At 57.9% G+C, this 12,532-nt stretch overlaps 1 protein-coding gene across 6 annotated transcripts in view; it reads left to right on the top strand.

The window, feature by feature from the left end:
• Positions 1-12,532, top strand: part of DHX32 (DEAH-box helicase 32 (putative)) — a 54,271-nt gene that overhangs the window by 39,819 nt on the left and 1,920 nt on the right. For all 6 annotated transcript variants that reach the window (XM_001926580.6, XM_005671562.3, XM_021072596.1 and 3 more), the window contains 5 exons: positions 657-756; positions 845-1,003; positions 9,188-9,379; positions 10,254-10,403; positions 11,797-11,984. In XM_001926580.6, the coding sequence (XP_001926615.2) occupies positions 657-756; positions 845-1,003; positions 9,188-9,379; positions 10,254-10,403; positions 11,797-11,984 (789 nt within the window). The remainder of the gene's footprint in view (positions 1-656; positions 757-844; positions 1,004-9,187; positions 9,380-10,253; positions 10,404-11,796; positions 11,985-12,532) is intronic.

Genomic DNA, 12,532 nt, shown 5'->3' with positions numbered 1-12,532 from the left:
ACATGGAGGTTCCCAGGCCAGGGGTGCAATCAGAGCTGTAGCCGCCGGCCTACACCAGAGCCACAACAACGCGGGATCCGAGCCGCGTCTTCGACCTACACCACAGCTCACGGCAACACCGGATCCTTAACCCACTGAGCAAGGCCAGGGATCGAACCCGCAACCTCATGGTTCCTAGTCGGATTCGTTAACCACTGCGCCACGACGGGAACTCCCCAGCTGCAGTTTTTGTCTCAACTCATAGGACTGGGAAAGCCCAGCACATGTTACAAAGGTGAGACCCCCACGATCACGGCCGACTTGAATGGAGCCCTTGAGGAGACACCGCCTGTCAGATGGCCATCCTTCTCCCAACGTGGCACATGAGTGTCTGTCACCATCCAGCAGCGCGGCACTGAGGAGCGGCATTGGTCGTTCAGCGGATGGTGCAGAGCTCCCATATGTATCAAAGCCACAGGGAGAGCCTTTACCCATTTATCAGAGCCCTTGCAGCTTCCTGCAAGGCAGGTGAAGCTGTGAGGAATGACAAAAAGGAAATGCGTCTGGAGCAGAGCATTTCATGGAGTCAGGTGCTGCCAACAGTAGTCACTTTGGGGCCAGCGAGCCCGCTGCGCCCTGAGCGACTGACGCTAAAGATGCCGTCTTTCCATTCGAAGGTGTACAGCCCCCGAATACGGGCAGACTCGCTCGTCCTGCAGCCCATCAGCCAGAGCCAGGCGGAGATGCGCAAGCAGGTCCTCGGCTCCTCGTCCTCAGGTAGCTCCACGGACCGCGAGCCCAGCGCGGGCGTCCTTGCCGCCGGCGACACTGGAGCATTAACTCCGCTCTCCTTGGTTTCTTCTAGGGAAGCTTTTCTGTCTGTACTCTGAAGAGTTCGCCTCCAAAGACATGCGGCCCCTGAAGCCCGCAGAGATGCAGCACGCCAACCTCACCAGCATGGTGCTGTTCATGAAGCGAGTAGACATCGCGGGCCTCGGCCACTGTGACTTCATGAACAGACCAGGTAGCCGCGTGCTCGCGGGTCCGCAGGTGCCTGGCTGAGCCCCTCCTCCTTACCTCTTGCCTGTCCCTGTCCTAAGAGCCGGTGGCACTTGGCAGTGCGGGCAGCGTGGGGACTTGGCTTGTCCTGAAGCATTTTCCCGTTGGAGGGAGTCACTCTCTGAAGTAGTTTCGAAGTAAAACAAAATGCCTCTAGGAGATAACCTGTTCTGATGCTGGGAAGTTGTCTGCCACTGAATGCAGAGCACAGGGAGGCCAGCGGGAGGGAGAGTGGAGGCCGCAGGTGCGAGGCCGGAGTGAGCAGAGGGCCTGGCAGTGGTAGCGTGGCTGGGTGGGAACATCTGCAGGCAGGCGGCCCTTCCCGGTGAGTCGCCCCATCACCCAGGACGAACCCACTCGGCGTTCACGCCTCAGTCACGAGGGCAGAATTTTACGTGAAGGGGGGACAGTTTTGAGGCTTAGGATGGAGGCTTTATAGTTGCGGTCCGAGCATCTGTCCTCGGGGGTCTCCCCTTTGACTCAGAGCCCGAGAAGAGCCCTCCTTCGAGGCAGAGGCGCTGGCCTTCTCCCCGTAGGATCTGCCCTCGCTGGGACCTCGGCTGCTCGGGAGGGGTCGGCCCGGAGCGAGCAGAAGGCCAAGCACGGTGAAGGGCAGGCGGCTGCAGCCGCGGCTCCCTCCCCGCGCCCACGGGCAGCCCTGCTAACTCCTGGGACTGCTGCTTTGTCCCCTGACCTGCCGCTCGGCGTCGCTGAAACGGAGTGGCTCTGGGAGTCGCCGTGGAAAGGCTGCTGACTGAAAGCGCTGACTGCCCTTGGGGTGATAGTTTAGTTTCTCCTTGTGATGAGAAGAACCTCCTTTTTTCCACCCTTGAGACCCATGAAGTTGTCGGTTTCGGGGGCGATTGGCAATGTATTCATCGTGGTGCTTTAGCGTCATTGTGACGTTTTCAAACTCGTGCCGGCGGGGCAGCCACAGCCCAAGTCCTCGCCAGCAGAGCGTGGACGTCACATGCAAACGGGGTGGCTTCCTCGGGTTCGCGGTGCTTTGCCTCGGTTCCTGTGTTTTTCAGTCGCTTTGTCCCGTGTGCCGTCAGGATTTATAAGCAGTTAAGAAACGGAGGTTCTGTGAGAGTTACTCTTTCTCAGCTATTTCTTCAAATGACCTGTAGGATGTGGAGGCGCTGGGTGAAAGGAGGGCCCTGCGAAGCCTCGCCGGGAAACAGGAGGGCCGGACGGGGGGAGCCTGTGGAGCCGGTTCAGCATCACCAGGTTGCCGGCGGCCGCCGAGGCGCAGCGTCAGGACCTGGTCCGGGGTCCCCCCGGCTCGTGCTCCGCAGCAGCGCCGAGTCCTTGGCCAGAACCCCGGAACTCTCCCGGCGCACACTTTGGAAAGTCAGCTCCTTTGGGGAAGCCTTTGGAACCTTCACTTTCAACAGACTCCCCTAAAGGAGCAGCGGGATCTGTAGAGACAGGGACCCGGGAGCTCCTCGTGGCGCCTAAGCTAGATGTCCGTCCTCCGCGGCCATGCCCTCCCCCTGGAGCTGGCTGCTCTTGCAGGACGGGGTTGCAGACCGCGGTTCTAGAGTAGAAGCTCAGGCCCGAGGAGCAGAGCGGCCTCGAGGTTCCCTTGGCCTTCAGGTTCCTGGGAAATGCGGCACATCAGCCGGCGAGCGGCCAGGGGGGCCCGGGCTTGCCGCCCGACTCTGGGGATGGCAGCCACCTGGCCTGGCTGGCACCCGTCTCCCCACCCGAGGAAAGGGTCCCTAGGCCTGGCCCTTCCGAACCAGCTGGACTCCTGAACGTGTTGGTGATAAATATAGCTTGGGGTGGTGGCTCCGAGGAAAGAAGTGGCCACAGAATGTGATGTAAGCCTGTGAAATGTACGTGGCAAACTTAGATTGAAGGCACTTTTCTTTTGTAGCAGTGGTTGGAGTGCTAAGGACGAGGCAGGTTAGAAAGGGGACGGGCTGGGGGCGCGGGTGACAGGCCCCGACAGGCTGGGAGACACTGGTGACAGTATTGCGTTAGCCGTGAACCCTTAGCTCCCAAGTAGCGAAGCCACTTGCTCTTGGCTTTTGCCCTGGTCCCTGAGGAGAAGGGAACCTAAAACGTGCATGTCTGTCACCTGTACCCGTTTGTCCTGTCTCACCAGTGACCCCAGGGCTTCAGATGGCTCGGCCTCTGCCATAGGCTGGTTGCAGTCACCACTCCAGAGACCATCCCCCGGAGAAACTGGTTTCATTTCTGAAAATTGCTCATCTCTTTTGCTTTCTTGCCTTTTTTTTTTTTTTTTTTTTTTTTTCTTCCTGTCTTTTCAGAGCCGCACCTGCAGCGTATGGAAGTTCCCAGGCTAGGGGTCGAATCGGAGCCACAGCTGCCAGCCTACACCACAGCCACAGCAATGCAGAATCTGAGCTGTGTCTGCAACCTACACCACAGCTCACGGCAACAGTGGATCCTTAACCCACTGAGCGAGGCCAGGGACCAAACCCACATCCTCATGGATACTAGTTGAGTTTGTTATCACTAAACCACAATGGGAACTCCTGAAAATTGCTCATCTCTTAAGCCCAAGAATCACCACCTGTCGATTGCCTGGGCATCTTCTTGTCATGACAGCAGTTACTTGGTGGATGGAGAGAGAAGAAAAGCAGGCGTTGTAGCGTCGCAGACTTTAAAAGCAGACGGCCACCCTCAGCGGCGCAGAGGGATCTGTGTCTCAGGGGACCCCTGAGCTGCTCACTCCACGGGGCTTAGAGCTGGTGACGGCCGACGAAGAGGAGGGGAGAGGTTGCTTTGTCTCCTGACAATACCCACAGAAGGGTTTTCTGCTGCGCTTGGGGGAAATATAACTGTGGACCAACCCTGACTCATCGTTTTGGGAGGAAAAACAAGATGATGCTGCACTTGGCGCCACTTGTCAATGAAATTCGCGTAGGCAGCAGACCTGCCAGCCTTCCCAGGGCTCCAGCCCGTGTGAAACGGATTTGGTGCAGCCAGGCTATTCACTGAATTTCATTGGTGTGAGTCCCTTTTTTAAAAAACTCGGTTCTTTTTCTTCCCTGGGGCTGAGGACAGACCTCCTGTTGATGCAGACAGGAAGCTCAGGACCACTTCAGGCAGCCTAGACCGCTTCCCCTGGGCGGGCAGGGAGCCCAGACAGACCTTGGTGACAGGGCAGGCTGAGCACAGGGCCCGCCAGGCCTCATCCCTGCAGCTGGACTCGGAGCTCGTTTTGGCGGCAGCCAGACGACAGCAGTGATCTGTGAGACGTGGACCTAAACGCGGACGTGCCACACACGGCGTCCTGCCCACGACAGACACCACAAAGGCGGGGGCAGACGCAAGGGCCCAGTGGCCAGGGCTGCGCAGAGGGGAGAGGAGTCCGCAGCGGCCTGGTCGGGGCGACGGGCCGAGCTCGCACAGGACTCCTGGTTCAGCGAGGCAGAACCTTCTGCAGTTTTCTTTTCCCCACCAGCAGCCTCTTTGGTGAGCACTCCAGAGACGGGCGTGTTCTTAAACCACTGCTCACTTGGGATCCTGCTTGGAGTTTTCCAAAGCATCTAAAAACGTTAGCGTCTGTGCCAGGAGGAGAACACTCCGGGCTCAGAAGCGCGGCCATCCCCCCCACCGGCCGCGGGGAGGCGCCGCTGGCCGCCCCAGACCCCCGAGAGCTTAGCCAGCATCCTAACAGGGCATCGCAGGGCGCCGGCTGGACTTCGCAGGTATTGAAGGTCACACAGGCATCCATCAAAGGCCACACAGAGCTTATTGTTATATTCGGACAGCGGGGAAGGAGTGAGAAAAAGAGGCACAGATGTACTAAAACCACTCACGAGCTAGTGCGTGAGGCTCTTGGGAGCAAGAGAGTAGGTGAGTTTTCAGAAAGAAAAGAAAATCTGGGCGAGATTTTAAAAGGCACAGCGTGGAAGCACTTTTGGCCCTGATATCTGTTCGGCCCTCATGGCCTGTGACCATGAAGGTAAATTCAGTGCTCCGTGCAGGCCCCTCGGAACAGGGACCTGCATGCGGCAAATACCGAGCTGTCACCAGCTCTGGGCCTCCCGCCCGGGCTCTGACGCAGAAGGCCCGTCGGCCCTGAGCTGGGGAAGATCCTTCCAAGGGCGGTTCTCCTGGCGTGAAAGGCAGGTACTGACTCACAGGCCCTGGGAAGCAGCCCCGGTTCCCACGGAGAGGCCGTGGAGGACTAGGGCCGAGCGGGGCCTGGAGCCGAAGAAGGAGCCCAGCGGCAGCTGTGCAGACAGCACGCTGGTTAGAACCGGCTGCGCAGAAAGGCCTGGGTTCAGGTCTTCATTTTGCGGCGGGGGAAGCAGGCTGCTCAGCCCTGGGCTCTGGCAAGGCCCTACCTTGTCCTCATCCATGACGTGACGGGGGTGGGGGGGCCTCCCTCGCGCGTCCCAGGCTCTGGGGGGTTCCGATGAGACCCCTTAGCAGCCGTGCGCTGGGGACTGCGCAGGAGGAGGTGGGCTCATGCTGGGTCTTAGGAGCAAGTCCCTGTGAAACTAAGTGAAACAGGAGCCTTTCCTTTCTCTCCTTTTCATTGTCAAAGTCTTTTTTTTTTTTTTTTTTTTTTGTCTTTTGTCTTTTTAGGGCCACACCCACAGCATATGGAGGTTCCCAGGCCAGGGGTCAAATTGGAGCTACAGCTGCCGGCCTACACTGCAGCCACAGCAACAAGGAATCCGAGCCGCGTCTGTGACCTACACCACAGCTCACGGCAACTCTGGATCCTTAACCCACTGATCGAACCTGAAACCTCACGGTTCCTAGTCGGGTTCATTTCCGCTGCGGCCCAACAGGAGCTCCTCAAGGTCAGACTCTGAGTACGCGTCCCTGAAAGTCCCAAGCCTTCGTACTGCACCGTCAGACCAGCGCCACCTCCATCCTTCAGTTTCTCTGGGCTCCTCACTGCCCGGAGCCCAAGTCCCAGTCCTAAAACCCATCAGGACCAGAAGCCTCATTGTCGGCCTTCTCCGCGTCTGTCTGCATGTGTGTTCGGGTAACTCACATGTGCTCACGGCCATGGCAGCTGCTGTGTCCTCCAGGCCTGCTTTGTCCCTGCCTTTCCTGAGTCCCAGGGACCCTCTGGACATGCCTCCTTTGTGACAGAATTTACGATGTTGCAGGGTACGTGTCCGAATTCTGGATGCGGGTGCCAGCAAAGCCACTCAGACGACAAGATAAGCCAAAGTGCGCTGAGAGAGGGAACGTGCAGGGCCTCAGGGACACCTGAGGACAGAGGCGTGAACAGCACTGGGCAGAGCTCCTGTCCTCCCCTGCCCAGAGCCCGATACCCCGCGACAGGAGGGGAACAACCTGCAAGTCCTCCTCTGCGCCCTCCCAGTCGGACCCACATTTCAAGGTCACAGGAAACACACTGGGGGCAGTCGGTGGCCTCCCTGCCTGCACCCCTGCTTAGAATCGGCACCAGGCCAGCCCCTCCCTCAGCCGGCGGCCCTGAACCTCGTTAGAGGGGAGCGCCCTCTTCGGCAGCAGCCTTCCCGCAGATGCCGCGGAAGGAAGACAGGTTCGGTCCTGGAGCCGGCATTTGGGTCCCGGGCAAAGGGCACCATGAGGAAATGGTGATAACAGCCCGCGGGGTTACGGGGAGTGATGGTGGGGGGTGGGGAGTGGCGCCCGTGACCTTGCAGTGAGTGCGCCTCCAGGGAGTGCGGCTGCCGGCTGGCTGCCGTGGGCAGCAGCGCTCAGTGCAAGCGACGTTTTGTTCCTACGGAAATTGCCTTCGGAATGAAGCAGTGTGACCTGGCACTGCTGTAAAGGGGCCTCGCACTGAAACGTTTCTATTCCGTGTGTTAGCATCACTCACCGTGCATTGCACTTAAATAGCACTGCCCTAAAGAACCCTCATCTGGACCCTTCTGCTTCTCTCTAAGACAGTTGTATGGGGCCACACGAGGGAGGTGTCTCAGGACCTAGACTGTGACATCAGCAAACCTCTTTAGTTGTCTGCCATCGTCCCTCGTCTGTATGATCTGCCTCCACTCACTCGTTCTGTCTAAACCCCAAGAACGTCTCTTTTTCTCGTGTTGGGACCGGGAGCAGGATCATGAAGTTATTTCCGTTAGCCATCCTGTGTGCAGCCAGCTCCACTCCAGGACATAAAAATGAGGAGTAGGTGCCCTTTGGGGACAGAAGCTGGCTGTCAAGCCAGATGCTTAACAGGGACAGTGGCCAAAGATCATGTAACATAGAGTGCAGCAGTTCTGTTGATTTATAGAAGCTGGGTTCTAAACAGCTTTCAGTAATGAAGTGTGTGCTCGCAGCCCCCCGGCTCGTTTCGTCTGAGATGCTCCTGTCTGTTGCTGCTCCTCTTGCTCCTTCTCCAGCAGGTCCGCTGTGACTCGTGATCCCGTGGCTCACTGCTGTCCCTCTCGGACGTTTTCTCTGGATCGGCGCCCATCTGCTCTCTTCCTGGGACCGTGCCTTCTCAAGGTCCCATCCAGGCTCTGGGCTCTCCAAGAATGAACAGGGAGACCACCAGCGCTCCTTGCTAGGGTCTGGGTGGGATGAGGGTCAGGACCCAGGAATGGGATCCCAGGGGCCACGCTTTTCTCAGTTTTAAATCCTGATGAAAGAAATCGAAAACAATAGGGACGTTCGGGGTTCGGGGTTTCTTCTCCGAGGTGGGCTGGAAGCCATGCAGAGTCCTTCAGCAGGTGCTGGGGTCCCCTTGGGCCTGCTCCTCCCTCAGCTGACACCTGCTGGGTCCAGTAACTGGCCCTTTGCGCTCGAGTCACGTGTCAGGGGCTGAGGCCACACGCGCCATGTGCTCCCCTCCAACAGGACCGGGGACGCGGTGACCACGGGCAGCACAGCCCTCCCTCCGCCCTCAGCCATGGTTCTGCCCAGTGTTTCCATGTCTCTCAATAGGGGGGGAGGTTATCGAATCTGAGTTTGTAACTGGCGTTCGAGTTACGCAGTTTGCTTCGACTGTGGCCAGACAGCTTAGTGGTCAAAGTGTGAGTTGCGAATAAGCAAATGTTGACTGTGACTTTGAACTCCCAGATCCAGACAGCTTTAACTGCTTCCCAGGCCCCATAGCCTTGGCTCCCACCTGCCAGGTGCATGTTGGAAGTGAGACACATGAAAGCCGTCCCGCAGCTTGTAAATCCTTCCGGTTCTTGGGTGGAACAATCCAGCAGCTTCATGCTTTGCGATTTGCTCATGAGGCCTGGTGAAAAACACATGTCCTTATTTCATATGACTCCATGTTGCAGGGCAAGGAGGATACCCCGCCCTGAACAGACGGGTTTACCTTTTCAGGTGTCTGTTAAGCATATGTAACAAACACCACCCCACGATGGGTGGCCCGTGAGCTTAAGAGGGAAGTGGGGTGGAGAAGGTGAGCCTTCGGGCCTCACCTGTACTGGCAAATACTCTTTCTCCATCCTCGTCTGTTTCCGTCATCTCTGTGAGTTCTGGGTCAGTTTCCCTTGGTTCATTTCTGTCTTTGTTACCGGCTCATACTTCCCTGCTTCTCATGCCTCATACCTTTTATTGGACACTGGACGTTGCACATGTGACTGCGTTGTTTCCTGGGTATGCTGTGTTCTTATAAATATTCTTGAACTCTGTCCTGGGATGCAGTCTGCTCCCTGCAGATCTGGATTTTAGGACCAGTTAGGTGGCACTGAACTGGGCGTATAGTTATTCTGTTTCCTCCCAGAGTCCCTGAATCAGGAGGCTTTGCAGTCAGGCTGGCAGGAATGGGCATGCCCGAGATGGTTCTTCCTCTGGCCTGGGGCCCTATCTAACTGCAGCGTTCACAGATCTGAGTCTGTGCTGAATAGTTCAGGAACCTCTCAGCAGGCAAGGTCTGGCCGCCTTTGTCTCCCAGGACCCCCAGCACTGGCTTCATCACTCGGGGAGTCTGGCAGGCTCTGCCTGGGCCCCCTCCCAGCACCGCAGCCTAGACACTCTTTCAAGGCAGTACGCTGGGCAACCCCAGGGCTCACCTCACTAGTATCCTCTTCTCAAGAACCACTGTCCCTCATTGCCTGGTGTTCTGTCTTGCAAACTGTTGTTCCCTATGTTTTGTTCATTGGCTGGTGGTCGCGTGGTTGCATGGGGCAGCGGGGCAGTGGCCATCACCTGTTACTCCATCTTGGTTGTGTGGGCCTTTCTAACGACTCGTCTTGTCTCCCAGCGCCTGAAAGTTTGATGCAGGCTCTGGAGGACTTGGACTACCTGGCAGCCCTGGACAACGACGGGAATCTCTCGGAATTTGGGATCATCATGTCGGAGTTTCCTCTTGACCCACAGCTCTCCAAGTCCATCTTAGCATCCTGTGAATTTGACTGTGTAGATGAAATGCTAACCATTGCTGCCATGGTAACAGGTACTCCTTAAGGATGGTTCTTCTGGGCCCGAATCTGCAGTAGGTATAGATTTAAATGAGATCATTTGGGAGGGCCTGTGGTAGCTCAGCAGGTTACAAACCCAGCTAGTATCCATGAGGATGTGGGTTCAATCCCTGGCCTCACTCAGGGAGTTAAGGATCTGGTGTTGCTGTGAGCTGTGGTGTAGGTCACAGCTCCAATTAGACCCCTAGCCCGGGAGCCTCCATAATGCCGCGGGCGATTTTATTATAGGTGATTTACAGTGTACTGTCACTTTCTGCTGTACAGCAAAGTGACCCAGTCCTATATATATAGATACTCTGTCTCATTATCTTCTACCATGTTCTATCCCAAGAGACTGGATAGAGTTCCCTGTGCTGTACAGCAGGACCTCATTGCTTATCCAGTCCGCATGTAATCGTTTGCATCGACCAACCCCAAACTCCCCATCCACCCCGCTCCCTCCCGCTCCTGCTTGGCAGCCGCCACTGCTCTCCAGTGTTCTGTGGACAGGGTATGTCTGTGCCCTGTGTTTTAATCAACACCTTCACTGGCAGAACAAACCAAAGTCTGTGCTGCCCTAGAACCTGAGTTCTAATCCTGCCCCTGTGCCAGGGCCCCTGAGCACCTCGGCCCCCGGGCTGCAGGCAGGGCCTCCGCTGTGCTGCGCAGACCCCAGAGGAGCAAAGGAGCAGGAGCGAGGAGAGGCGGGGATGACACGCACCCCGCACGGGCCTGAGTCCCGGGGAAACGGGGTGGCGGGTCACAGGCTGAGACAGGAGCAGGGCTGCAGACGGCAGCGACCGCTCCCCAGCCTGTTGTGCTCAGAGGGTGTCCCGTGAACGCTGACCTTGTGACCCTTCGCATTTAAAGCTCCTAATTGCTTTTCGCATCTGCCGAGCGGCGCGGAGGCGGAGGCCCTGACTTGCTGGAAGACATTTTTACATCCTGAAGGGGATCACTTCACCCTCGTCAACCTCTACAAGGCCTTCCAGGATGTGACTCTGAATTCCACCAGCGAGCGTAAGTGAGAGCTTGTCGTTTTCAGAAATTTCCCCTCAATTCCCCTTTCCGTCCCCAGCTAAAGCCGGGTTACGACTCATCAGACACCCTACTCCACCACTGGCCACTTGGGTGGATCTTTGGGTTTTGCCGAGCAGCAGACTCACGCCTCCGCTCCCACGGGAGCACCCAGCTCGTGGCCTCCAGAGAGAGCTTGCTGGGGGCCACGGGGGACACAGGCATGCCTGGCACAACTCCTGCCCTCCAGGTCCGGGGGTGGGGTGGGCAGGGGAACTGCCATCTCTAGTGCCCACCAGGCTGAGCTATGCCTGTGCCCTGGGGCATGGCACGCCCATGCCTAGATGGGAGATGTGCAGCAGCCCGGGGCGCAATGACAGCTAATGGGCTTCGGGGAGGCTGGAAGCTCGGTGGGGAGGGGTGCCTGGGAGGGAACGACGTGGAGAGGCTGTAGCTGGAGTGCGGGGACACGCCTCCCCCCAGCCTTAAGGGAGCTGGAAACCCTTCACGTGAGACTCCAGATGGAAGGGGGTCTCCAGAGGCCGAGCAGGGAGGCAGTGAGGTGGCGGAGGCTGCTCCCGGCCCACAGGGAGGGTGCTTCTCCCAGATGGTATGAAAAATATTTGAAGTGAAGGTTAAATACGCCCGCAGCCAGAGTGGCAGAACTGTATACAGCAGGGGGTTCGTTTTCAAAGCTGAGAAGCTGTCAGCGGGGCCAGCAAGCACAGGGGGAGTCTGGCGGCTTCTCTGGAGGGCACGCGGGATGGCCGTCGGGTCATCTGGCCGAGGGCGTGGGCTCACGGCTCCAGGGAGGGCTGAGTGAGCGGATGGGACAGGGCTGACAAGGGTCTGCAGCCCGCTGGGCCACGGCCACGGCCACTCCCAGGTCCAGGCAAGACGGCGCCAAGCTGCGTCATCAGGTGGCAAGAAAGAAAAATCTCACACTGATTCCGGACACTGAATTCCAGTGTAAAATTTGCAGCTCGAGTAGGTGAGCTTAACCCTAAGAGAAGTAATCCCCAAATCAGCCTAATAGTAATCCTTTTCTTATAATTGAACATGTGAGATGTTTTCATGGCTCTAGGAAGCTGTAAGCTCCCGCCACCGCCTCTGTTGGGTTAAATGGTACAGCCGCGCACGTCCGCGCTGTCTGCACACCGGTCAAAGTGCTGCCCTTAAGACGCTCGCAGGGGCCAGCGAGCGCTCGGGGAACAAGCGTGCCCTTCGCACAGTCGGAGGATCCTGGGGCCCCGCTGCCATCGAGGGCCCTGCCAGCTGCCGCTCCCCCTTCCCCGGCAGGGCCGCCGGAGCCCCTGTTCTTGCCGCCTCCCCCGCCCCTCACTTGGGCTTTCAGCTTCCAAGTCACTTCTCCGTCCCTCTGCTCTCTCCTTGCCAGACTGTGTTGAAAAGTGGTGTCACGATTACTTCCTCAACTGTTCTGCCCTCAGGATGGCAGACGTTATCCGGGCGGAGCTCTTAGAAATTATCAAGCGAATCGAGCTTCCCTACGCAGAACCTGCTTTTGGCTCGAAGGAAAACACGCTGAACATAAAGAAGGCTCTTCTGTCTGGTTACTTCATGCAGGTGAGTGCGGGTGAGGCCGCCTTTCGTGTGGGCTGCTCGGAACTTCACCTGGGCAGCACATTCTGTCAGACCTTCACCGAGGAGGATTATTTTACTGATGTTCACATTAACATGAAACTAAAAGCCCTTAGGTGTTAGTTCAGCATTTGCATATGCCTCCCTTCAAGGCCTGGGCCAGCTCGTTCACTCTGCCCCAAAGGACAAAAGCGCCTCCTCACCCCCGAAGGCCGAAGCTGTTAAACCCTCCTCTTGGCTCAGCGCGCGCTGACCTGGCGTCCGCAGGCCCAGCACTGAATGAAGGCGTCCCCCACACGCTTTCCCAGAGCAAAAGGCCGCGTGATGCGGCTCCTGGCACCCGAGCACAGACCCGGTGTGCCCGTCACACGGCACTCGGCGCACTGTGGTGCCCCCGCCAGCTCTGGCGCAGTCCTCGTGCAGAAGACAGCATCTGGCACGGACCGCCGCACCTGCTTGGGAAGAGCGAGGTGCCTCCGCGACAGGGTTCCCTGAGGACTGAGTGAGCCACAGCGCCAAGCCTAAGGTTCTGG

This window comes from Sus scrofa, chromosome 14 (genome assembly GCF_000003025.6).
Source record: "Sus scrofa isolate TJ Tabasco breed Duroc chromosome 14, Sscrofa11.1, whole genome shotgun sequence".
In the NCBI taxonomy this organism is placed as follows: domain Eukaryota; kingdom Metazoa; phylum Chordata; class Mammalia; order Artiodactyla; family Suidae; genus Sus; species Sus scrofa.
This window is presented reverse-complemented; position numbering and strand designations above follow the sequence as displayed.